General features: G+C 36.7%; 3 protein-coding genes across 4 annotated transcripts in view; all 3 read right to left on the bottom strand.

Moving 5' to 3' along the window:
* Nucleotides 1–6,182: 6,182 nt before the first annotated feature.
* On the bottom strand, nucleotides 6,183–13,935 carry LOC113239929 (TATA-binding protein-associated factor 2N-like). Of its 2 annotated transcripts, none has more exons than XM_026477090.1 (4): nucleotides 13,823–13,935; nucleotides 12,938–13,749; nucleotides 11,048–11,116; nucleotides 6,183–6,338 (listed from the first exon to the last, which is right to left on the bottom strand). In XM_026477090.1, the coding sequence occupies exons 1-4, from the start codon at nucleotides 13,829–13,831 to the stop codon at nucleotides 6,320–6,322; spliced, it is 909 nt and encodes a 302-aa protein (XP_026332875.1). In that variant the 5' UTR covers nucleotides 13,832–13,935; the 3' UTR covers nucleotides 6,183–6,319. The 2 variants fall into 2 exon arrangements, with proteins under 2 accessions (XP_026332875.1, XP_026332874.1); XM_026477089.1 differs by lacking the exon at nucleotides 6,183–6,338 and adding an exon at nucleotides 8,920–9,450.
* Nucleotides 13,936–14,548: 613 nt separating this feature from the next.
* Nucleotides 14,549–18,889, bottom strand: LOC113239920. Its single transcript, XM_026477081.1, has 2 exons — nucleotides 18,705–18,889; nucleotides 14,549–14,872 (listed from the first exon to the last, which is right to left on the bottom strand). Exons 1-2 carry the CDS (start codon nucleotides 18,808–18,810, stop codon nucleotides 14,562–14,564), a joined length of 417 nt encoding a protein of 138 aa, XP_026332866.1. The 5' UTR covers nucleotides 18,811–18,889; the 3' UTR covers nucleotides 14,549–14,561.
* Nucleotides 18,890–22,176: 3,287 nt separating this feature from the next.
* LOC113239919 (transcription termination factor 2-like) overlaps nucleotides 22,177–26,872 on the bottom strand; it is a 31,604-nt gene continuing 26,908 nt past the window's right edge. The window contains exon 8 of the mRNA XM_026477080.1: nucleotides 22,177–22,564. Within this exon, the coding sequence (XP_026332865.1) occupies nucleotides 22,408–22,564 (157 nt within the window). The 3' untranslated portion in view covers nucleotides 22,177–22,407. The remainder of the gene's footprint in view (nucleotides 22,565–26,872) is intronic.

Genomic DNA, 26,872 nt, shown 5'->3' on the forward strand with positions numbered 1-26,872 from the left:
CTCAACTCGGCATTTGTTTTTTGAAATTCGAAATTTTTAAAATTTAATAATATTTCGATCGTCACTTAGAGGATCGCTGTCCAGCACAAGTCCTACATCCGGTAAACTCACGTCAAAGCTCAATGCAAAACAAAGCGGTTTCAAATTGACGATATATTAAGTAAACATTTTTATTTTCGTTTTATTAAAAAACTTTTTAATCTGCTACCACTTACAACACTAGTTATAAATCTAAAAACTTGTAGATGCGACTCGCATTTAATTATATTTTTTACGATAATGAATTGAGATTTCACCTCACTAATGTAATCTGTCAAAACGGCCATCATAGCGTGCCGGTACTATAGTCCTTGTAATATAATGATTTTTTTAAAGAATTTTATTTTTCTAAAAATATATGTAGTTCCATTCGCTTATAAAAAGAATATGGAAGTCGTTAGTTCAATTAAAATATCAGTATTTTGTAGTACATTACTAGTTAGCTAAATACCCAAGGTGAAGGCAGATGTTGTCTCAGAAAAAATATATGTATATACTTATGATTTTCTTTTTGAATATAGAGATGTACCTTCAATATGTTATGGAATATACGTAATAGAACTAATTTCTGTTATGGACGACAACACTAATATTAAAAACTGCTGTTATACAACCGCGTTCGGTAGATTGAGTTGAGCCCTGCGGGTTTTAAAGCGATTAAGAAACAATGTTTCCTCTCTTTGCCTCTCAAATCAAAGCCTTACCAAAGCGGAGCGCTGAATACCTATATTATTTTGACTAAGCATATCACGTCCCCGCATAGACGTCCAACCGTATGATACTTCCCTTCTAAACCATCACAAACTAGGTCGGTTTTGGTTGTGGTACAAATTGATAATTTACTTAGTATATACTATAAATCAATGATGGTTACGATGATAGCAAAGTTATCGTGGCCGGAATAAGAAGACGCTTCCCGACCAAGCACATCTCGCAAAGTACTAAGACCACACACGAAGACCACGAACGCCAAAGAAATGAGTTTATTTTGTACTTTTAGCACCTTGCTAAGTACCTACCGATCGTAGTAAATTTTACAACATCTAGAAGAATTACTCAGGAAAAATCTTCGTATGGACATTTTCAGCTATTAACATGCAACAATGTAAATTACAGTACTTTGTCAGATCGGCTTGGTCAACTTATAATAAGTTTATAAACATCGTAACAATGTAAATTGTAGTACTTTGTCAGATCGGCCTGGTTAACTTATAATAACTTTATAAGCATCGTAACAATGTAAATTATAGTATTTTGGTAAGTTCGGCTTGGTCAATTTATTATTACTAGGTACAGTTCCAATGTTATTGTTCCACAAGGAAAATGGTCCCGGCTTAATGTGGTCCGGACAGGACATATCACACATCCGACTACCATAGTTTTAAACGTGTTCGCTAAGTACATTTCGACGTTCACTGTACATGCCAATGATTTATTACCTCGTACAAGAAACTGAATAAATATATATTTTTTTATTTTCTTTTAGCTTTATTACAACTTTCTCCGAGGCTAACAACTACCTTAAGAACAATGTAAACGTGATAAATATCAATAAAAGTCGCGCACATAATCAAAATTCTTATGTACTTAATTAGTTATATATAACTTGTATACATAATTGTTAGTGATCTGAGAACGAAGCTAGTCCCCAAAGGTAGGCTTAATTATGCCAAAACTAATTTATTCGCTGTTTTATTTAAGAGTGATTTTCCTGTGGGCGTTATGTACTTTTTATTTTATAACAATGAATTGCATAATATTCACGCGTTTATTACGTACACAACACTTTAAATTAAGAAACACCGGCGCCATCTTTGACGCGTTCAAAATACTACAGGAAAATTCCTCAACGATTCGAAAATTGTATTTTTTTTAAAGATTTTCTGATATTTAGATAGCAATATTTAAATAGGTTAAGTAAATTTAAGAGTGTGAGACCGGTAGAAAGAAAAAGGATTGAAATAGCAGAGGTACAAGCCAGACAGTAAGAATTAATTAAAATATGAAGAATCAAATGCGTTAATTAACTTCGTCGAGTCCACAATCCGTATTCTAGTCGAAGAACCGTTCAGTATTCACGACCTTAAGTATTGGGCCACCTAAACTGGTACAAGCGTCTAATTTGAAAGCACCCTTAGATCCATGTGTTGAAATATGGTCACTTTACTACACGATGCATTTATGTTGTAGTTTCATGGCGTGACTAGCACGACACTTGAGAATGAACTCAAAACTGTCAAACTTACCCATCTTTTGATTGTAATGGTACCTATTACTGTACATTGACAAACGGGTCCTAGTTGTTCATGGCCAGTGTACCAATCTGATTGCTTATTGTTTGTGAATATTTAAGATCTCGACTAGAAACCTGCTAGAGATAATGCAACATTACGTCAACGAAATTATGACCGTCCAAGAACTTAGCCAGAATTTCTGAATAAATACGCTTTTTTAATTCGTTATAATTATTACAGCAAAATGTATTTTTTAGCGTATAAGTAAGCAGTGTTACCATATCTTATTCAATGTTGCAATGTAATGTTTTATGTCAAACAAAAAGTCCATATATTTAATTAAACAAATATCAAGCATCTAACCAATGAGGTAGCCGGCGTAGTCCATGATATGTGTTTTTATTGGGTAGATTCTTAATATTTGATGTCATCTAATAATGATAAAAAAAATTAATTTAATTACCATTTTTCAATGTTTTTCGATCTTCTAAAATTAAGCTATGAATTTTCTCACCACCAAAGCGATGACAAAGCTCATTTATTTTTTATATTGTTCAATTAATTTATTGTTGATTATAATTGCTATGAATTAATGTTTGATTTTGTAGTGCCATAAATGAAATATTTACTTTCTGCTAATAAATATTTGCATTACGTACGTATATTTTAGTATATTTATTTTTGTAAAAATAATAATTTCTGCATCAATTAATCTATTTAAAATAACAATAAACGTGAAATATCAAATTGGAACAAGCTTCGCTTAAGTACAAGTGTGTGATAATGATAAATTTAAATAAAATTCCCGCTTATCTCAAATTCAACACTGTGGTAGCTATTTTTTAATAATATGCTGAAAATAAAATTCTACGGTCCGATCTTTGACTTTTATTTTGAGTTACTGAAATTCGTGAACCAAATATTTTGCACACTTGACAGGTTTAAAGATTCTACAACGAAATTAATCTAAATATAAAAAATTTCACACACACATACCTAATTCGTTTCATGTAGTTCGTACTAGGTATTTTTATTGCTTTCATGTGATAAAAGCACTTGACGTATATGATCACCAGTGGTCGCAAGAGGAAGTTATCTACCTAAATACCTAATACGACATTTTGCTTTGGGGCAATGCCGCCGATATCAATAGAATCTTTGTCCTGCAGAGACGTGCAGTTAGGGCAATTTACAATCTGGGCCCCAAAGTATCTTTGAGAGATAAGTTTAAGGAAATTAACATTCTTACACTAGCCTCACAGTACATTTATGAAAATGTAATTTATGTTAAAAGGAATAGTAATTTCTTTATGAAAAATAGTGACAGACATAACATTAATACGAGGAATAGAAATAAACTAGCTTTTCTTGATAGTCGTCTTCACAAAGTCAAAAAATCATTTAAGGGGCAATGTATACGCTTCTATAACAAGATTCCGGTTGATATACAAAATTTGCCTTTCACGAGGTTTAAAACTATAGTGAAACAAAAACTTTATACTAAAGGTTATTATATATACAACTTCTGCGTACTTGGATGACAAAAATCCGTGGTAGTACCAGTTTAGCTCATGGAGGTAGTCTCGATCTCTGATGTTTGAAATAAAAAATATTGTAAATGTTATTTACAAAGAGCAACCCCTAGAGTTTCTTGCTCATTCTTCTCAGGGGAATCTGCCTTACGAATGAGCGGTAGAGTTTAACCATTGTGACGATTTCAAGTGTAATAATACTTACTTATGAAATAAAGATTATTTTGAATTTGAATTAAAGTATGAACATTTTCTTAGTATGGACATACCCATTTCGTCATCAACGAGCATTAAATTTTATTTTTTATTTTTGAAACATTCAAAATATAGGTTGTCTGTGTATTTTGCAAATGACTATAATATTTAAACACGTAAGTACCCATAGGAACAACTACAGTATTATTTTTCGAGTCACTAATCGTTAATTCCCAATAGTTCCATGTACAGTTCCACGTGGAACAATTGTTACTTGCACTAGTTAATTTATAGCGAATACTTAATAAGAAATAATACTTTGTCACCAGTGTACTCTAATTTCATTAAATAATAACCTAATCGGTTACGAGAAGTCCTGGGATTTGAAGAAGGGAAAGTCCACATTATTCTTTAGTTTGGCTAACTCCCTGAAATCCGATCACTGATGATCATATGTGGTTTTATTAAACAGAAGGTCTGATTTGCCCTTATTCTAACTGTTGTCACTAGTGTTTTCATAAATCCCTTAGGGGATCGTACCAGAGGATTCAAATATACGGCGGGGATTTTTCAGATTTTAGTTGTTTCAGACCATCGTATTACCAGACCAGTAAGTAACCAGAAATAGAGACGAAATGTCATTTAATTTGTTTGAAAACTATTCTGCCATATCATTACTGGACAACTGCGCTCCGATTGGCTAGCCCGAGTTCGAAACAATTGACGGGTGTCGTCAACTGTTTCACTTCAAATCGACCAGTTAACTTGAGCTTTGCTATAATGGACGAAAACTGCAAAATTACATATTTGATTACCGATGAAATGTGATTCCGTTTGTTTTGTAATTAGATGTTTTGCTGTTTTTCCCACATCATCGAATGGAACAGCACGGCATTCTTAGAGATATTATCTTTATTACAATAAATACAGAATTTTTTTTTAATATACGCAGACGTATACACGGGTCAGTAGTTGGCCTGTCTATATTTCAGTGCAAACGAGAGTTGATTTTTATAAGAGCTGTATCGCTAATGTGTTACCAGGAATATATGGCCCTTATTTCGTCTCTATTTCTGGTTATATACTTGATGTTTCAGACGTACTTTCGGTTTAGAGCAATTCGACTTAACGATATACGATATAATGCATTTTGAAAGCAGAGTAAAATAGTACGTCCTTTTCGGTAACAAGTGTCAGAGAAGCAGTTAAACTCAATTTAGAAAGAAAAGGAAGAAAGAAAATACATTTATTTGTTTACAACAATGACACAAAAGACAAAAAAAATAGAGAAAACGGAACAAAACAGTACTAAAACAAAACATTCAACGTAAAACATAAATAAATAATTACGAAACAAAAACAAACAAACAAAAATGTATATACAAAAATTTGATAAAATTAAAACAGGAACTATTCACGCAAACTCATTAATGCATTTAATGCGCGACATACGTTTTTGGACGACTATTACTATTTTTTTTTTTTGGAGCCGAAACCAACGAATATGGCGCGCGTGCATAGTGCCTCTAAGCGGATGATTGCTTCTTTTTTTAATAAAACTTGACACGTGGCTACTGTTGCTTTGAAGAATCGTTGTACCGTGAATAGTGATTGGTACACGACCATTTGTTTGCCGGAAGTAATTGACAAACTCCGTAAAAATAACCGTAAATGCCGTATCATCTTGCACAACCATGATGCCAGTTCTCACACGGCCACAGACAAATGAAATTTTAAGGTGAACAACAATTATGAACAACGTTGAATTTAAGATGAATCCCGCGTACAGTCCCGACCTGGCAACTTGTGACTTTTATTTATTTCCAAAAATTAAGAACCAGTTACGCGGTCAACGATTTTCATCACCTGAAGAGGCTGTCGAAGAGTATGAAAAATATGTTTCAGAGATCGTCACGGAGTTGTGGCATGTTTTCAAAATTGGTTCATTCATATGAAAAAGTGCATTAACGCTAACGAAGAATATTTTGATAAACAATAAATTAATTTCTATCCATTTATAGTATTTTTTTTCTTATTCATTCCGGAAACTTATAGTGCGCCTCACGTACCTATATGTGATTCGCTGCATATCGATTTCCCATTGGCACCGGTGTTATAATACAATATTTTTTAAACCTAACAAGCCCTGGTTGTTGGTATAATAAATAGGTATAAAATCAAACACGTTTTACTTTAAGTATACTGGTTTATTGCTTTCTTTCTGGCGGTTTTTCCTTTCCGATCTCACTTCGCTTGCCGCGCGTCCTATTAGTCAGACCTATTAATTTTCATCCATTAGTTCATCGCTTCGGGTCACCTTCAAGGCGCCGAATAATCCCTGTAAATCATAAAAATATAATTAGTAAAATCTAAATATATCCTTATATTGTTACCCTGTCAGTGTGACTGAGTGTAGATTTTTATTGTGCCTATACCTAGCGGAAGCACTTCGCCCTTTCACAACAATAATGGACGGTACAAATTAGGCAATCACCACACTTAGACACAGAATAGCAAGCTGGTCAGAAAAAGCTTTCGTTTGGGCGTTCGCTTGCGCTCGGGCCGATGACGGGATTCGCAGATATTTTTCGCTGTTATTGCACGGACTTTTTGCAGCCGACTCAAGCCTGTTCTGCGTTAAGTATGGTGACTCCTTTACGCAGAAAACGAATTACTTTCAAAACATTGAACAGTTCTGAATTCAAGTATGTAAATAACTTTTTCAGTTATAAAAAGACGACTTGTCTTTCAATAATACTTTTACCCAAAGAACTAAGCATAAGTGTTGGATATATCAAATCGAAATAGAATTTACATTTGTTTCGTCATATGGAGGTATACGCCGACAAAAGGAACCTACGGCCAATGGAAAGTGCTCTGGTATCAAACTGAGCAATTGAACTACTTATATATCGTTTATAACTAATTCAGTATTAATTATAGAACGAAAAACATTTCATAACATTGGCAACTTTAAAGTTAAAAAATCCACTCTGCTACCTGTAAAGGTGCAAAGTGGATTAAAAATTATTATTATCTATATGTGTATGTACACATTCTAAAATTATTTTATTTTATATTGCCACAATAATGTCATAGCAAAAAAATTACAGCTCCTGTTACGAGCCCAAGAATGATGTTACAAAAGTTTAAGCTGTTTAAGTTTATTTTAACAACAAAAGGAATGTTGACTACACAAACCCAAAATAATTTGTCCACATAGAACTAATTAACTTATATTAGGTAATTTCAGCTAACCGATATTTTGGTATTGTTTAATTTACCCTTTTTTAATATATATAAGCGTTTATGACTGCAGCAGCGATGCTGTACCTAATCTTCTACAATTGCAGTCGCGACTGCATCGATACAAACGCGCGATTGCATCGCTACACTTGTCATTGTTATCTCGCGTTTGTATCGATGCAGTTTGCGCGTTTGCATCGTTGCAATCGCCTATAAATCGCAAGTGTATAATAAATCAAAAAATATTAATAGTAAATCAATAGTATAGAGATGATTAGGCGCAATATAATACATGAAAGTTTCCTGTTGGCCATTGGTTTCTATTTTAATACGTCAAGACAAATTTAAACTCTATTACCCACTCGATGAACATTATGCTTCATTCTTTGCATAAAGCGTGAAACACTGAAATCGGGTGCGGGTCGGGCGCATGTCGGGTCGGGAGCGCGGCGAGTGTAATACCGTGTATTTATATGGAACGCGGAACTCGACCAGCGCCCCTACTACTACTACGAACTACACCCGCTGCGTTCCCGACCCGACACGCGCCCGACCCGCGTCCTCTTTCAGTGTATTTCACGCTTAAAAGGTCATCTTCATTGACAGGTGTTACTGCTAGACATAGACACATTAACAAATTTTATAACGGCGTTCGAAATCCGTATTGCGATGTCAATTACCTACTCTTAACGCATCGTCATTTTAGGAATATTTGGAATTTTACGTTTATTGGTACAAAAAATTATTGACTTGCAAAATATTTTGAACGATCTGTGAACGATAAAAATAACGAGTGTTGGTCGCCGTCTTCAATGCAATAAACGTTTTTTTTAATCGTTTCGGTTTAATCGGCATACCTTACACTCTTAAAACTTTAAGCTAATAGCGGAGGCGCCATTTCCGATATTCGATTCAAGGCGCAGCGTCCTCACGGGGCGATGGTAGCAGTTGTGGCTCGAATTGTTATTAAAGCGCAAGACAATCGCATGCCGTCAACGTGTCGTCAGTGTGCCGTACTTACGATTGCGGTTCGCCGCCGGCGTCGTCGCCTAACGCTATTGTGTCGGACGCGTGTCGTTGACGATGTAGCAACGTCAAGCATCGATTATGGTTCGCTGCCGTACGCTCGCGCAGTTTTGCCGCTTCTAACTATCTGAAAGGACTTGCTCGTGCTTTCGTGTGAAAGCCGATTCTCGCACGCCGTTAGGCACATTTTGTACAACATACGGATTACAGAGCAGATTCGCATACCGGAAGGGCCATCAGGGACGCAAAATGGGGGGCGACGATTGTCAACTCACAAGAATTTGGACAGGCCCGCAAAACGGACGTTCTTGCTCAACATTGTGAGCTTCGTGAGAAATCCTACATTGATTTTTTTGTTGCGTATTTTACTTTTTTGATTGCTTTCATAATATACGCCCCTTTATGTCACGAACTGTGCTACCTAACAGCCGTTACTAAGGATGTGAGTATTGAAACCGTCCATGCTCTGTAATCCACGTGTCTCCGCGAGGCAGGCCGTCCGTGCGGACCGTGCTGACCTCAGGCGACTCGCTAAACTTTTGCCAGTTAGACACGTAACTCATACTCCTGCAATAAAATCACAGTTAAACCGCACCCATAGAAGCAGTTTGAAGCCAGGAAGAAAGTCCAGGGTAGCATGCATACGATATTTTAGTACCGAAAAAGGGATAATTAAATTAAAAATATTCTATCCATAAGAATTTTAATCTTAAAGAAAATATACAGTATAAATAAAACTTCCTAAAATATCTTACTTAACATGTTAAGCTTATGTGAAATTGCATTTCGTATCATCTAACAGTGAGACAATCTGATATGTGGCGACCACTCCGATGAGCTGTTGAAATGAAACCGTTCCGTTATAATTATTTCATTTATTTTCATTTACAAATGATTCACAAAATGTATATCGAATGGACTTACAAGCTAGAGCCGCCTTACCGTACAATCTCAACCTATCGCGAGTCGCCCGGGCGGACCGGCTAACGCTACCTACGCATCTCTAAATCGGCCGAGTGCGGTTCCGTTCGGGAAGACAACGCTAGGTACATTTGTTCGTGTCGCGTGGATAATCTACGGGCTTAGAGCTAGTGCTGCAGCCGACCAGCCGTGGCTAGTAGCGGCGCGGGCCCATGGCTCCCATCCCGCGCCCGCCGCGCGCCCCGCCGCCGCCCCCGCTACATACAAACAGACGCTCAACCTCTGCCCGCCCGTCTCCCCTCATAGCGCACTTGGCGACACCCGCTTTGTTCATAGTGAATGGCCCACTACGTTACGACATACGAATACAACACCGCACTACCTTACGTGCGATACACGTGTTCGACAATCAGCCTGGGTAGCATGACGTAACAGTAGCCTAGTGGAAAATTGTTCCAAGTCGATAGAGCGTGTTTTATGTCACGGGAGTTAACTGGACGAGTGTGCCGCTAGCTGTCGTGCTACCCATGCGAAACGAAAAGTAATATTAACAAGTACAAACTACTACATCTTATTAATAATTAGCTTAGTACAGTAGATCCTGCATCACTATAACCTAAAGAGGCGTGCCACAAAGTTGACTATGCGATAGGTGGACATTAAGAATTATGGTACGTGAAGTTAGGGCTGCTATCCGTGCCGGTTCCCTGGACTTCACTTAGTACAGGAGCATTCCGGGGTTCCCTTATTAATTGTATAATCCTAAGCTGTTTTGTTTTATAATGCTGTGATTTTGTTAATGACACCGGGAAATAATTTGCACCTATTTTAAATTAGTAAGTAATGAGAAACATCAGTAGTTTGGGTTTCACATTATTATACAAAAAAAAACAGGTTAAATGGTTTTTACAGATGGCAGCCCTACGTAGAACAGATATACAGCGGATATAACATCTTTACATGTATCATTAACACATTTGTTCAAGTGTAGTGGTGGATAACAATGAGTAAGTTACTTAACTCCCTTCATATTATGAGGAATTGTGACCAGTGAATAAACACGCTCTATTTTGGATAAACAATCCCTATATTGGGTTACTAATTAACATTTCTATGGATAAAACTACATGCATCAGAGACTGCAAATGTGCAAAGTTATCACCAGCTAATAGGAATCAATGTTGCTAAGCGCTTATTATAGTTTGTGTCACATAGCAGAACATACCAATTACCATTACATATAAAATTTTTATCCCACTGACATAATTTGCATCTCAGATGAAACACAGACTTCGTTAAGCCAAAAAACAGTGACGTCAAACCTTTTTAAAAATCTTATTTATATGGATAAACAGTGAAACATTATGCATACCTTCATTTTTCTATAGAGGGAGCAATGTTTATGGAAATAATATAACTAATAAAAGCTCTTCGAATTTACTTCTAGTCCTAAACACAAAACTTAACTCACTATCTGTAAATTTTTCAAATTTATTGTAAGTCAATTGTTTCATCGGAGGTTTGATTCATAGGATGAGAAGAAAATTTACTCATGTTAACTGAGGATATCTGAGCACTTTCGCAGGTATACATGTTGAACTATTAAAAACCAATGAAGACCAATAACAATTTGTATAACATTTCCACGAAACATGTTATTTTCTCATTAAACTTATTAAGGTATATAATTAATACAAAAGCAATAATTAAAAAATTATTTAACGAGAAAACGTTTCAATGGGCTGTATGCATTATAGTAAATGCCTTCATTAACTTTCATTAATTCAATATGTAAGTGACATGTGTTGTTTATTTACTCACTGGCCACTGTATACGGTGAGACTGCAAGCTTACCGTGCCATGGGTGGATACTGCTGAGCATAAGGGTCTCTATCATAACCGCCGCCGCCACCTGCGCCGCGCCTGCAATTACAAATATAATGATATAACCATCTTTAATGCTAAATCGATGAGTTTCTTAACTGGTACAACTTAAGCCTTTTTAAGGTAGGCGTCCACAGATCCGCAGCGCACGCATCGGGCAGATCGCATTATACGGATTTGAGGGTCGTATTCTAGAACTCTACTCAATGCTCAAGTCAGGATTTGAGTATGGTTTAAAGCACTCGAAATCATACTCAAGTCCCTGCCATTAAGGTCGTATTTCCAGTGCTTGTGTTGCCAGTGCAATCCTGACTTGAGCATTGAATAGAGTTCTAGAATACGACCCTTAGTATTGTTTGTATAAAAGTTCATACAACTGCGTCCATTGCCATTTGTTAAGAATAGTAAATTTACACATGAGGCATACGAAAATACTGGAAGAATTTGATGTCGTTGTTTAGCAAATCAGTAAACAGCGTATGATATTCTTCATGTTGCGATCTCTTCTTAAATCGACTCATCCGAAGAACAGAGTCCGATGTGATTATATAGCGAAAAGAGAATAAGTACGTTACAAGAACAATTTCGTTATTCAAACTAGGTCCTATGTAAAGGAATTTTGAAAATTTATATATCTTACTTCGTTTCGGAAATATAAAATCGAACAAAGGTCGATCTGACATCCACAGCGAAGAAGAACGAACGAAATGTATATGTCCTGAGAACAAGTAGTCTTACACATAGACCTAGTCGAAATATGTCATGTATCCAGATATCATGTTTCTTTTTTTTTTCTCTTCTTTCTTTTTCAGCCAACAAACAAGCCACGACAACTTTTTCTTCATAACTTTTCAAATCCATCGTCTCGCACAGTTTCACTCATCCGCTCGCTACGAAAAGTGCGGCTACATCAGCAGATACTGATGTACATACTTGCTGAATCTATTTACATGAAAATGCTTTCTATTTACTTTGGGATTGTAATAAAATATTATTGCAATGATTTTGTGACATTTAAAACATAAGAATCAATTTTCATTAATCTATCAATTTACCTAGCTTAATCTGCATAATTGTATCAGTTATCTTTTAAAAACAACATCTGAACTGCTATTTTGGCGTACAGTCTGTTTCTGGAAGGTTTGTAAATTGTTGCAGTGAGTCTTTTAAATCATGGCACAATTCTAACATACGCAATGAATATCAGCATCAATTAATGCGGATATTGTAATTTATGCAGAATATCTGCAGATGCCGATGGTAATATTCGCAACAGCCCCAGTTTTTTTACTTTTTTTTTTTACTTAGGTGACAGTATCTACAAACTTCATGATGAATATATTTCTTTTCTAAGTGTTACTAAAGCATGCAATGTTTGGTATTAGACGGCCAACTAATGTGGCCTTATAATGTACAATCTGTACAGGGCAATACTGTGTGTTACCTCATAATAAGGTTTATTCTGCCCTCGGAACGAAAAAAAAGCACAACTGCTTTGTAAAGTATGCATAGTTGTGCCTTTTTTCATTACGAGGCCATATATGATAGATGTAGTTTTAACTCTTTATTAGTAATTATAATTTGTACATTACAGCCTGTACTCTATGATTCGATATTTTATTTTTATGCTTTTTATTACTGTCAGTACCAATGTAAGAAATTGACAGTAAGTAAGTGACCTACTACTCATGATGGCAATGTAATGCAATACTGATATTAGTAATCTGAACATTATTACTATTAATGTCATGGAAAGACGTGTCAATTACCAACACTCGCACAACTTGTTCGTCTCACCACTTAAGAATTGTGAAAATATAAAAAAAATAATGGCGTGATAAATAAGTGACAAAGACTTACATGGGTGGTGGTGTTCTTCTGCTGAACATGTCTCCATTGCCCATACCAGCTGATCGTGGTGGCACTCCTCTATCATATCCTGAAGACATGGCCATAGGTCCTCCTCGCATCGGAGCTCGTCTGTCATAAGAGTCGTCAGGGTACATAGGTTGTCTTCTATCATCAGGGTACATCGCAGACATGTCGTCAACGGGAGCAGCTCCGTATCCTCTGCGGTCGTCGGCGTACATGGGCGCCTGAGCGGCATATGGGTCGCGACTCCGGCCATCCATAAGCGCAAAACCGCGTCTGTCCTCGCCGCCGTAGCCGTTGTAGCGGTCGTCGTACCCGCCGGCCATAGGCCTCTGATCGATGCCGCGGTCGTATCCGCCGCCGCCCATGCCGTTTCTCATACCCATGCTACCACCGCCGCCCATCGGCGGGCCGCGCATGTCGCCACCGCGCATCCCCATGGGCCGGTCTCGCATGTAAGGCGCGTCTCGTGCTCCGCCCGGCCCGCCTCGCATGGGCCCGCCGCCGCGTCGATCCATGCCTCCTCTCATTCCACCACGCATACCACCTCGAGGCCCACCGCTGCCTCTCTGACCGCGCTCCTTGATCCTTCCGCGCTCCACAGAAATTACACCGCCATTGAACGTGGTGTTGTTCAACGCTCTAATCGCGGCCGACGCCTGCTCCTCCGATTGCATGTGGACGAACCCACAACGGTTCATAATATCGCATTCGGTGACGACGCCGAAGCGTTCGAATAGTTTCCTCAATTCCTCCGGCTTGGAGCCCTGAGGCAGGCTGCCGACGAATACTTTTGTTTGCTGAAAAAGTCCATTGTCGTTAAAATGTATCTCTAATTTTCAACCAGCGTAAAATATGTAACTATTTACTTACCGGCACCATTGCGTATTTATTTGTATAGTTTCACTTTGATTGTACAAAACCGCACTGCACAGCGTAACCTCGCTAGCACTAGCACAAAATGGCGCCGCAATTTGCCAAATGCGAATCCATGACGCGCATGATAGACGGACGCCGCCGGTAAAACATCTACAAGACTTTTGATTGGTCGGCATTAACCCCCACTACTAAAATCTTTAGTCCTCAATGCACGCGATAGAAATATTTGATTGGTTATTTTATATTCGCGGTTTTAATTTAACCAATCATAGTAAGGCAATTTATAAGTGGAAATGCAGTCGTTTACCTGTTTCATACTACGCAGAATAAATAAAATAAAATTTCATTTTTCTACAACAGGGACATCAATTCTTTCTTTCCGTATGTATTGTTATAGGCGAGATAAGTTTAGAAGTATTTGGTTGGCATTTGTAGGTTTTTGTAACTATTTTGGTTTCCGTCATATACGGCAAATGTTTATAAAATTGGCAGCAGTTACAAATTTAAGTTTTGATTTGCATTCTCTTAAACATATATGCTCAGATTAATGTTTTGTAATCTGAGCATATACGTGCCTACTGTTTACGAGAGACTAAAAATAAAGGATACACAATAACAACAAAAATTTATTTACACAAAAATACTAAAGATACGTTATAAATAAAATAATTAATTCAAATCTAGGCTATAATCACGTAATAACTTCGAATGGAACAGGAATAGAACAATAATGTCACCTCATCGTGTCTAAATAAACCGTGGCGTTCTGTATAGACCTAATTAGCTTGATGACTTCATTGTTAATGCAGTTACGAACAAATGAGAGTAAATTTAGAGGATTTATTTCACCGCACTCATTCTTGCTGCAGTGGAAGAGATCGAGAAATTTTAAAGTCAGTTTAGGCAAGTCAATGTGATGTAGAGCCTTTGGAGATATTCTTTTAGCTTTCTTGTACAAATTGTCGGCGACAGACGTAAGATTGTATGTTATGATGTCGTTGGTCCGCTTCACTTCGCTACGAGACATTCTTCCAAACAAATAACCTGAAAATAAACAAAAGGAATGGTTTTACATTCACGAATAAAACAAAAAAATATCTAACGAGTGGGGTGTTATATGCAAGAAAGTGTGTTACGGGACCCGTAGTTTCGAAATATTTACTAATAAAGTTGTTTTTATACTTTCCGTAATAACTTTAACTTTTAAAACGCCGGTTGCGATAAAAAAAAAAAAACAGGAATAAAAAAGTTAAGAATTTCAGACTATTTCAGAGAAAATTATAACGGATGCTGTTGTAACAACAATCTATGACAATATGTGAAACATTTTAATAGCAGTTGAGGAGAGTAGAATATAGAGTCGAAACAGAACGTGGTTTATGCCGAGTTAGGCAAAGGCTAAATGCGTGATAGCATAATAAACACCTACAAGTGAACAAGGGTCTCGGACAGCATCAAACTAGATGGGGAAAAAGATTTAAAAAATTAAATGATAGACAGATAGTGTAATACCTATGCTGAAGTACGAGAATGAAAGATTTTTTATTTTTATTTATTTTTTATGTTATTTTATTTTTTATGGCATCAAGGGAACGAACTAACTAAACGTGCGGCTAGTGGTAAGGGACCCGCCTGTCCATTACAGTTGCAGGGCCACGCAGAGCTTTAAATTACAAACATCTGAGTTCACAAAAACAAAATAAGTTCACAAAACCCATTTGCCTGTAATTTCACCATTTCTTCGTATTTATACTATGACAATAATTATAAATTACTTCGATGGTGCTATACAAGAAACCTTCTACAGCAGTGGAGGCAGCAGAGACTATTTAACTTGGGTAGTGGATTACATAGTGGAACCATTTCAATAGAAAATAATTAATAACTGAACATGCAACTACCGTTTTGCTTTCCTCGCATCCACCGGTTTCTCGCAACCTAGTCCATATTAATAATTTTTTTACCTCACTAGCTCGTAAGGGTTTTTTTCTCATTAGAAATCTGCGTGCAAAAACGTTGCGTTTCAATAATTAATTAATCACACAAAATAAAAGTACAAGTAAGAATAAAAATTGATGAGGTGTAAATTCAGAACGCATCTAAAGACAAACCTATAGAAGTAGATTCATTAATAATTACGAAAATCTAGGTCACATGCGTGCCAAGTTTTATTGAAATCGATTAACGGAAAGTGGGTAAAATTCAATAAATTTGATTCATACCCTGATTATCGTTCGTCTCTGGCCAGCAGATTAGGTAAGCTCCGCTGCATACGCAGTCCGCAGAATACGTGAGCTTACCGATGTTAGTACTGCTAGACTAGTTTACTTTAGTTACTTCCATAGTATAATGTCCTACAGGATTCTCATGTGGGGTAAAGCGGCAGATATTCAAACCATATTTGTATTGCAAAAACGAGCGATTCGTTCTGTTTTCTCTCAGAGAAAAGTTTAAGGAGACTGGTATCATGACTGTGGCATCACAGTACATTTACTCAAATATTTTATATGCCCGTATAAATATACATAATTTCAATAAGAAAGAAGATGTCCATAATATTAACCTTAGAGCTAAGTCCAAACTCATGCTACCGCGATTTCGTTTAACCAAGGTAAACAACTCTTTTATGGGGAACTGTATACGTTGTTACTATAAGATTCCGGAGCATATTATATTAAGTTTATCATTTCCTAAGTTTAAAAAACTACATTAAAAATATTTTGATCGAAAAATCATATTACAAAATTGAAGACTACGTGTTAGATAAAGATGTATGGAAAGACGACACGGTTCCAGAATCCACACACATTTGATTCAAAGTGTATTCCATAGCGTTAAAATTTATTTGAAAAGAGCAATCCCTAGAGTTTCTTGCTCGTTCTTCGTTCTTCTTCTTCTTTGACTTTGACTATTATCCACCCTTAAAGGTGGAATATTTTCTCAAATCTGAATGGGCCACTACTACCTACCGGTACCTACTTTTCAACAATAAAATAATAAATCGAAATCACAAATATCGGGAGTGTTCGCGTAATATACAAAAAAACCTCTCTTCCTTTAACAATATAGGAAAAGAAACTATTTTTTTTCGGATCAAAAGTTTCACGGTTCAACAAGTCAGCTGTGACCATGGCACCATAAAATGTTCAAAAAGTGTATGTTAAATCAAATGTATGCGATTTAGAGCCGAAAAAAAAAGTTTAATTTCCTATATTGTTTAAACATGGCCCCCACGTATAATCATAACAAAACTAGTGAAGTTATTTCACCTAAAAAAATCTCAATAAAATAGAAAAAACTGTTTAAGAAAATTGCGCTTAAGCGATTGTTCAAACGTACTCTGACTTTGGGTATTTTATTTGTATAACATGAGTAACGGGACGAACAAGTCGTACGCCTATTGGTAAGCCTGTCCATAACAGTTACAGTGTCACTTAGATCTTTAAATTGCAAATGCGACATAAGTTAACAAATCCCATGTGCCTGTAATTTCACCAGCACCCTTATTCTTCAAAATCGGAACACAGTAATGCTGACATTACTGCTTGGCGGCAAGAATAGGTAAGGTGGCAGTACCACCCTGGACGAACTCTTTCACAAGAAGCAAAAGGTGTCATCGAACCGAGTCATTTTCATTTACAATTTAACTGATTTAGGTAAGAATATACTCGCATTTTGAATGAAAAATAAACATAGATCTATCAAATTAAATGAACTTATCATAGCGAACTATTTATAATCTCAATACAGAGTGCTAAAAAACCGACCTCAAAAGTACGTGGAATTACGTCTATTTGCTAAGTTTTATTGAAATGTCCCCTAGTTCGCCACTATACAGGACTTGACACAGGAGATAATAAAAAACGGTTCTCACTACTTAAAGTATATTGAGAGAAAAACGCCTTGAATTGGAGAAATAGCAAAATCAACCATTAAAATAATTTCTCCTTAAGTTAAATTTAGGCGCTATTTATAAAAATTAATCTTCATGCGTGAACAGCCACCCTTTAAAGGTGGATGATTTTCTTCAAAATGAAATGGGACCACTATCATGAAAATCGGTTCACAAATACCGGAGTTTTCGTGTAATATACATACAAATAAAAACATAGTCGAATTGAGAACCTCCTCCTTTTTTAAAGTCGGTTAAAAATGCTTCTAGCCATTACCATTATTATACCATTTACGAATTACCATCTACCGAAAAAAGAAACTGAAGCACACATTTGCCGCGTAGCTTCTATTCTATTTCCTTAATGGCGGCCACTAGGCTTGGGCCAGTGTCAGTTTCGGGCGCGTATCTTTCTAACTTTTTTTTTTTGGGTATTTGGCTTCCAAAACTTTTTTGATAACTGTCAAAGTTATGTCACATTTGACATCTAGATTTGGTCTTTCTGTTTCACGCAGTTAATTTTTGCCTATGTTTTTTGAAAAAATCCTCAAGGTAGTTTTTTATTTAAATAAAATGCCGGTTTTTACCAAAGTTAATTTATAGGAAATATTATTACGTTTAGAGTTTTTTAATTATTTGTTATCTGTAGCTCTATAGCCAATGCCTTTTAAATAAATAATAATACCCCCTGTTAAACTTTGAATAAAAGTTACAGGGAAATTCAATGTTACCCCAACTTGATTTAATTCCGAATCCTTAAAAAAATATTATTTTATTTCAGTCTTCTCATTCTCAATGCCTAGGTTTTTTCTGGACTCAAACCGATTTGGCTTTAATAAATATGGTATATTGAAGAGTAAGTTACTACATCTTTTTTACATCAAAATCATTTTATCTTATTATTTTTACAAAATATGTATCTGCACTTTTGACCATGTAACAGTAATACCAACCATATCTTGTTGCATATTTTGAAAAACTCACCTCCAAACACACAAATAACTCCAACAAAGAAAACAATAGTGGCACATACTCTTTTAGTCATTTGCGGACTGGCACCGCTCCATGCTCGTCTCTGTTCTATGCTCATTTTTCGCTAAAGAGATTTTAATTCACTAAATTAAAGAAAAAAAAACACCGAAAAACACACCTATTATTAAATTGTAAAGGACACTATTCAAGACGATGTATCCGAAAGGCGTTCGGACACAAACTCACAAGAAATGGGAATATAATGCATGTTTCAATGGCAGACGTGATTCCTATTTTATTTTTAGCTCACCGTGTTATGTGCGTCCTTCCGAAAGTCCATCACTCTGTTTCTGATTTACCAATGCATTTTTTTGTTTATGAACGTTCAGTAATGCATTTTTTGGCGAGGACTCGACGATTTCGTTACATTGGGCGTTGCACTTTGTTATTATTATTGTATGATATCAACACGGGACGGACAAATCTAGCGTCTGGTGGTAAGCTACACGCCTACACGAGATTCTGTAAAATGGCGTGCCTTATTCCAGCGTGAGTATGGTCGAGTTTTAGAAATTTCACTAGTCAGAAAAAGTAGCTATTTAGTCGGTCCGCCGTTCAAAAGTTATAAGGGTGTTTTACTGTCCACGCTGGAATAACCTTATTCCAGCAGCACCATTTCTCGATCTCGAGATCCATATATATCGTGATTTAGTCGGCTCTCGTCGTAAAAAACTAGATTTAGTCGTTACGCCGTTTGAAGTGAGTGAAGTTATTAAGGTGTTTTCATGGTCGTAAAATGATGGATGTTCGGAAATTTAGAGTATTATAATATAATTATTTTTTCATAGTTATATAACTTAGTTTTTACAGTGTATTAGAGACTATATATAATACTGTGTAAATATATAATTAAAATTACAAATACATTAGTAAAAATAAATATATAAGAATTACAGTGCCACTTTAAATTGCAGAGATCAGAGGCGCACTACCACTACACTCGTCTTCGACATGAAGAAGTTGACAAGTCCCATGTGTCCCAGTCTCATCGCACAGGCAGCAAAATATTGTTTGCTGAACATTGATTAAAAAGCCTTCAGTTTAATAAGATAAAAAATTTTGAAACTCAAAATGTAACTTATAGTACGGAGTAGGTAAATAGCTCTGAGTGAGACTACAACTGTCGTGGAGAGGCGTGTCGCTTACCACCGGCGCTCGAATTGGTCTTCCTGTCACTTAGTATAATCTAAAAAACCGACCTCAAAAGTTCGTGGAATTACTTCTGTATGCCAAATTTTATTGAAAAGTGCGCGAAACCGGATTCATCCCCTAGTTTGCCACCCTTAAGGCCCATTTAGATGGAGAGAGTTTCTCATCTCGAAGATACGATTATCGAAAGAATATAAAAAAACTTTCCTCGTCTAAACATTTGCGATTATCGACCGTCCACGTGAGCGATAATCTCCTCGCCTTTCAATATAACGTCTCCGTGTAAACAGAACTCGAAAGCAAAAATCGTATTTCGAGTTTCTGTGCCAGATGTTTCTACCACGAGTGCAGCGCGCGAGGGTGTTTTGATTATCACTGCTTTTCTAAGACAAGAATTAATGGAACAAGAGCGAAAAAAAAATTTCAAATAACGGTGAGTGAGTGAGTGCCTCTGTGGTCGAATATAGCGTGGGCAATATAGGATTTAGGGTGCTCTCGTAACGAATATGGCACTCCTTTCTAAATCCAGGATAAAAAGTCGTGCCCGCACTTTTCAAATAATGGCAAGTTGGGTATCGTTTTTGAGGTATTTGGGGGTGCTCATTACGAACATAGCATTTATTTCTAAATCCAAGATGGCCGACACGACTTTTCAAGTAAATGTACTTTTCAATAAACACTCCTCACTAACTCCCCACTCACTCCCTACTCACTCACTCACCACTCACTCACTCAGTCACCCACTCACTCACAACTCACTCACTAACCACTCTCACAGTCACTCACTCACCACTCACTGACTCACTCACTCACGCACGCACGCCCGCGCGCACGCACGCACTCACTCACTCACTCAGTCACTCACGCACTCACACACGCACTCACTCGCCCTATAAATTTATCATAATTGTCAGTTTTGTTTGTGTCAGTAGTTATAAAATTTAAAAAAAAATGATAAATCAAAATTATATTTCTATACAGTGCAATGAACTTAATATTATCAGCAGTTTCAAATTTGAATGGTTTTTGCATCATTTTGATATATTCATAGTCATACCGCAGTAATCACTGAACTCGAATGGCAATTCTCGCACTCAAAACGGTTCGAACCGATTTGTACGATAATCGTATGAACTTGAAAAAATGTCATACGAGATTGTGTTTAGACAAGTCGAAAACTCGTAAGCAAGAATCTCCTTACTACATATTTCGCCGTGTAAACAGTCGAGGAGGCGATTAAGTTGCTTACGAGTCTCGTATGACATAATCGTAGGCGAGATTTTAGTTCTTGCCTGAATGTAAACATTATGATACGATAATCTTATGGCGATTATTGCTTACGAGAATCGCCTACGATTTTTCGTCTCGAAGCGTGCGAGAAACTCTCCCCATCTAAATGGGCCTTTAGAGGTGGAAAATTATCTTCAATTTAAATGGAATCACTACTGAAGTACCCTCTTTCCAACAAAAAAAGAAGTCATCAAAATCGGTTCACAAATTATCATATATTGAGTTATCGCCTAACATACACACAAAAAATAATTTCGAATTAAGAACCTCCTCCTGTTTTTGAACTCGGTTAAAAATAAAAAAAACAAAGTATGCTATTTCCTCCGGGTTCAATCTCTGATTATTTTGATATTGAAATCAAATAATTTATTGTTGAAACGTTGCGTTAAAACAAAAAATATATACTTACATTTTCCGTGTTGAAGTCGAATTAATAATGAATATGAATGAGAAATAAATTTACGCAACAATCATTTATTGTAAAAACATTTCTTATAAAAATATCATACATCTCATCTCTCACTCTGACTAACATTTCTATTCTCTCATCATCATAGTACATATAAACTAAACGATATTTTATTTCTAATTAGGAATAAACATTACATAGTATACCAGCATTTCAAATGTCATTTTATAACCAAGTCAATGATATAATGAATTTAAAAAAATTACAAAAGCTGTGTTACGTAATATTAAAACTTTTTTAAGTTTCATAATGGTGCGCCAACAAGTCTTAATATTTCTTTTTGGACTGTTCCTGGATGCAAGCAGCCAGAAAAGTGTTACATTTCGGTTTTACGTAGGGTTTAATACACGACATAAGTATGTAGGTCACATGGTAATCAAAACTAATATTATAAATGCGATAGCAACTCTGTCTATTACGTTTTCACGTTTATATATATATTTATAAGGATAGATGGGACCTAGGAGAAGGACATAGGCTACTATCACAAAAATAAATCTTAAAGTGGGTGACATAGGGGACCAAAGTTTGTATGGAGAACCTATCATTTCTCAAGTTGATGAACTGAAGATTTAAATTAATGCTTTTTGTAATTAAAATTAGTAATAGTATACGATGTCGTGTGCACCAGCCAGTTTATTAAAAATAACAAAATCATAATTTAAAATTTTCATGTAAGACCTTATTTTAAAGCTTATACCTATTGACCCGCATTGAAGAATATAAGTATCCAGTATGATGTGTTAATTACGACGGGCCCATATTAAACAGCATCTTGAGATCCTCAATGGTGAGTTTAGAGGCGTTGGTGTTGCGAGCGCCAGTGAGAACATTCTCGGCTAACTCCAGCTTGGCCTGCTGCAGTGTTCGGATGCTCTGTTCAACCGTGTCCACGCACATGAATCTGTGGAAGAGTTTTCATTTAGTCACTAGTCTTTTGGACTCTACAATGGTTGCTCCAGTTTCGGTTTGAATTCGAGGCGCTGCCAGGACCCCCCATTCAGAACTTTTCAATATTTTAACGGAATCGTTATATTAGTATCTAAGGGTCGTATTCCAGAACTCTACTCAATGCTCAAGTCAGGATTGCACTGGCAACACAAGCACTGGAAATACGACCCTAATGGCAGGGACTTGAGTATGATTTCGTGTGCTTTAAACCATACTCAAATCCTGACTTGAGCATTGAGTAGAGTTCTAGAATACGACCCTAAGAGCGCTTCCCGTGTTATTCAGAACTTTACGAGTCATACGTTCGATTCGGATTCTGGGGGGTCTACACTCGATCTCCGTCCGAAACAATTACTGCCAAATGAGCAATACTTGACCAAATGAAAAGACGCGTGATGCGAGTGAAGCTTCATACTGGATACTTGTCTTTTAATTTTGTCGAACACTACTTATTTGACAGTAATTGTTTCGGACGGATGTCCGACGGAGATCGAGAGTAAACCCCCAGATACGATATCGTTATCCAACAGCGTTTACAGATTTAGTCGGTGAAATAGATTATAAGAAAAATGAAAATCCTAAAATATAGGAATGTATTGTATGTATGTATTGTATTAGTCATGCATTAAAATAAATTAATAAAATTGGACAAAAACAGACTTTATTTAAAATAATAAGAGATTACCACCTTAGAATAATAATAGAATGATAGTTTCATATTAAACGAACTGTCACAATTGAGGCAAAAATCAAATTCATGTAGGCTAGTTTTAGTAGTAGGTTAATTTTCGGTTTTAGTGAATATTTATATAAAAATACATGTTGAAACGCGTTACTTCCTTGTGGAATGTGATGTTAGTATCTATTTTATGTTTGTCTGACGTATTTTTACAATCATTTACCGCACATTTCGTCATTTTTAGCTAAAATTCTTGATCTGTTCGCGGTGCAAGTTGACCTTGAGCACTGAAGGCCCGCCCGCTCGTGTAGGCCCTTTTGGCGCGCTTCAATTTGCCTCACTTAGCGTGTGCGGACTAGGTTTCTATGCGTTATTATTCTAAGATTACCACATTAATTCTTGCTTTGTAAACAAAAGGACGTTCGGTAACTATAATTCGATAACTGTGTTCTGAATAACGTTTGTAGCCTTTGCCGGTCGAGAAGCTTGAGTACGGGTGTGACGTCATTTCGGTTCGGTTCGGTTTCGAATACGACAGTTTGACGTTCGATTCAGGTGTTGTGAATGAAAATGAAAAGCAATCGGTCGACAACTGGGTTATCGTAAGGTTCTGAATCGTCCTGGTTCGAATCCGAAGGAATTTTTCTTAGATCTTTGTATTAATAATTCACAAAAAAATATATGAATTTTCTTTTTGTTTATACCAAGTGAGTGGGACGAATAAGTCGTACACCTGGTCATAAGCGACATGCCTGTCAGAGCTTTAAATCGCAAAGATCTGAAACGCACTGTCACTGAGACATAAGTTGATAAGTCCCATGTGTCTCTAATGTCACCAGCACCCAGGAACGCAGTATCTATCTATCTGTCTATTTCCATGGACGAACTCATTCACAAGGAGCTCTAGGTACTGCTACTAAAATATCATATCATGGTAGTAGAACACCGTGATATTCAATAAAATTTTATATTACAATTTTTAAAGCGGCATCTCTTGTCAGCAGCTGGTAGCTACTAAAGTACAAGTACCAGGGCTGAGTGAAAAACAACTTTCATAGAATTCTCACAGAATGGTGAGTCGTTAAAAACCAAAAACAAAGAACTGCAATAAGCATATAGAAAAACGTCTGCTGGTTCGCTTTGTAGCTCAGTTGGGAGAGCGTCACGGTATCGCTTTGTAGCTCAGTTGGGAGAGCGTCACGGTATGCTGAAGGCGCTAATTATAACAAACCGTTCACAGTTCAAAGTCAATTTTATTACTTAACAAAGAAGACATTCCACGTAGTTTATTTAAACGCATCTCTGAGAAGAAAAATTATAGTAAAATAACCACCAATATCGTCGATTGCCCCGAGCTTCTGTCTGAGATTCACTTATGGGTTCCAGCTAAGCATTTACGTAACGAGTCACTAATTCATTTACCTGTCGCTTTGCAAAATTACAAAAATTCGTTTATATGGCGTGCGAGCAATAATTTTAACAAAGTTTCTGCTCTTTACGATTTTGATTTGTTTAACACAAACTGTGCGTACGTTAAGAAGGTATTATCTAATTCGTGTTTTTATTACTAAAGTAATCTAATTTGCGTAATGTAACATTGCTTCTATAATGTGTAATGTGTGTGTGTGTGTACAATGTCGTTTAGTTATTTAGTCAATGCTATTTTCCTATTGTATTTTTATCAGTAGGGAACTGTTTTTGTTGTTATAATTATTTAATATAGTTTCTATTACATTGTGATATAAGCTGTTTGTACCTTCAAAAATAAAATAAATAAATAAATAAAAAACAAACATTACAAATGGGAAAGGCAATTAACAAGTTCCAGAGCGAAATAGCAGTAAATCAAACGTTTTCCTGCAGCCTTATAAGCGTTCCCTTGTACCAGCGACAGTGTGTGTCACGCTGGCGGAGCGCCAAATCTTCACGTAACAGGTCATTGTCTTACGCTTACGCCCGGGTACTGGACAACCTTGACAGCTGATCCACAAATGGAGTGACCGAAGTTAGACCAAACTATAGTGATAGTTTGGTTTGGTGGAGTTGTTAAGTTCTTTTTTTATAAAAAAAAGTTTGGAAAGCATTTTATTTTGAGTAAGTGCACACATACTGCGTCAGATCGCGTGTAGATTTGTGTTTGCAGTTTACCTAAAAAAATCTCGAATAATAAAGGCAACGGAGTTGTAAATTAAATAATCAACATTTGAAAATGCATTTCTGAAGCCGTGGAAGTCTAATAGTTTAAGTTACCGCCACTCAAGCAGAGGCTAAGGGTTCGGATCCGGGCTCACATTTTACCATAAGTCTGGTTTCACAGCTGTGCGTACGGTCCGTAAGGACTGACCGCCTCCGGCCTAAGTATTTCGGTGAAGGAAAAGATCGTGATGAAACTACACGCCGAAGAAGGTTCATAACCCTTGGGAAACGTGTGAAGTCCTCAACCAGCCAGTGTGGCCGACTATGGCCTAAACCCTCGCCTGAGAGGAGACCCGTGCCCAGTAGCGGGACATACAAATGAGTTGATGGCAATGGTGGTGGTGGTGTGCAACACATTTTACTTTCACTGTAACTTTTAACGATTTCTGCTCACGTCGACGTGAGAATGAAATAAATTTATCGAGTTACATAATTAAAAGCAATAAATAATACGCGATGCCAGCACGGTCGGGTCGTCGTTGAAAGAAATAGTTTGTTGTTTATATTGAAAAACAAATTGGTGGCAAACTTCAAACGGCAGCGGCGATAACGACGTAATAAACAAAATATAATAGCCGCAATGGCTATAAAATAAATATGATTTGTAATATTGATGACGACTTCCATGGTCAACTGGTTTTTTTGGTGTTACCATCTCTGAGGTCCCGGATACGATTCCCTGCCGTGTCAACGTAGAAAACTAACTCGGATCTGGGTGTTTGTGGTACCGTCGTTGTTGCCGATTTCCATAACACAAGTGCTTTAACTACTTACTTTGGAATCAGGGCAACGTAAGTGATGTTGTCTAATATTTATTTATTATATTTCGTATAATATATATATGTCTCCGATCGAGGAGCTCAGCAGCATGCATGTTGGGTGTTTTATTGATGATGTTTGTAAAAATAACTTAAGCTAATATAAGCGACGACATGGTGCTGCCGAGCCCGTCGATTGGTGGCCTGAGGAAATTACTAAAAGTTTGTTAGAATTATGCACTTTTACATGGTTTGAGGTACAACGAAAAGAAAAGTGAATTTATGTTATCTAAAGGCAGTAAATATTCAGAAACTACTCCACCTCTATTTCTTAGCGGAGTACCATAAAACAATTTAAATACCTTGGGCACATAGTCACAGAAAACTTATATGACAACTTAGACATAGAAAGGGAATGCAGGGTTTTGTCAGTTCGGGGTAACGTGCTGGCTCGTTGTACAGCTGAAGTTAAAATAACGTTTTTTAAAACATACTGCCAGACATTCTACACACGCAGCCTATGGGTCGATTTCACTCAGAAGGCCTATAACTACCCATTATGTATAATAATGTGTTCAGGGCTCTGTTTGAGCTTCCTCGTATTGCAGTGCGTCAGGCATGTTTGTCG

Source organism: Hyposmocoma kahamanoa, unplaced genomic scaffold (genome assembly GCF_003589595.1).
Source record: "Hyposmocoma kahamanoa isolate Upper Pololo Valley unplaced genomic scaffold, ASM358959v1 117, whole genome shotgun sequence".
Lineage (NCBI taxonomy): Eukaryota > Metazoa > Arthropoda > Insecta > Lepidoptera > Cosmopterigidae > Hyposmocoma > Hyposmocoma kahamanoa.

Bases quoted from the DNA above. Each gene is read 5' to 3' on its own strand.
- LOC113239929 (XM_026477089.1), bottom strand. The intron at 11,117-12,937 runs GTAAGTCTTTGT...TTGTAATTGCAG, and splicing joins AGAAGAACACCACCACCCAT to GCGCGGCGCAGGTGGCGGCG. The intron at 9,451-11,047 runs GTAAGCTTGCAG...GTTTGTATGTAG, and splicing joins CAGTATCCACCCATGGCACG to CGGGGGCGGCGGCGGGGCGC.
- LOC113239920 (XM_026477081.1), bottom strand. From the start codon at position 18,810: ATGAGCATAGAACAGAGACGAGCATGGAGCGGTGCCAGTCCGCAAATG. The intron at 14,873-18,704 runs GTGAGTTTTTCA...GTTTATTTTCAG, and splicing joins AGTTATTTGTGTGTTTGGAG to GTTATTTGTTTGGAAGAATG.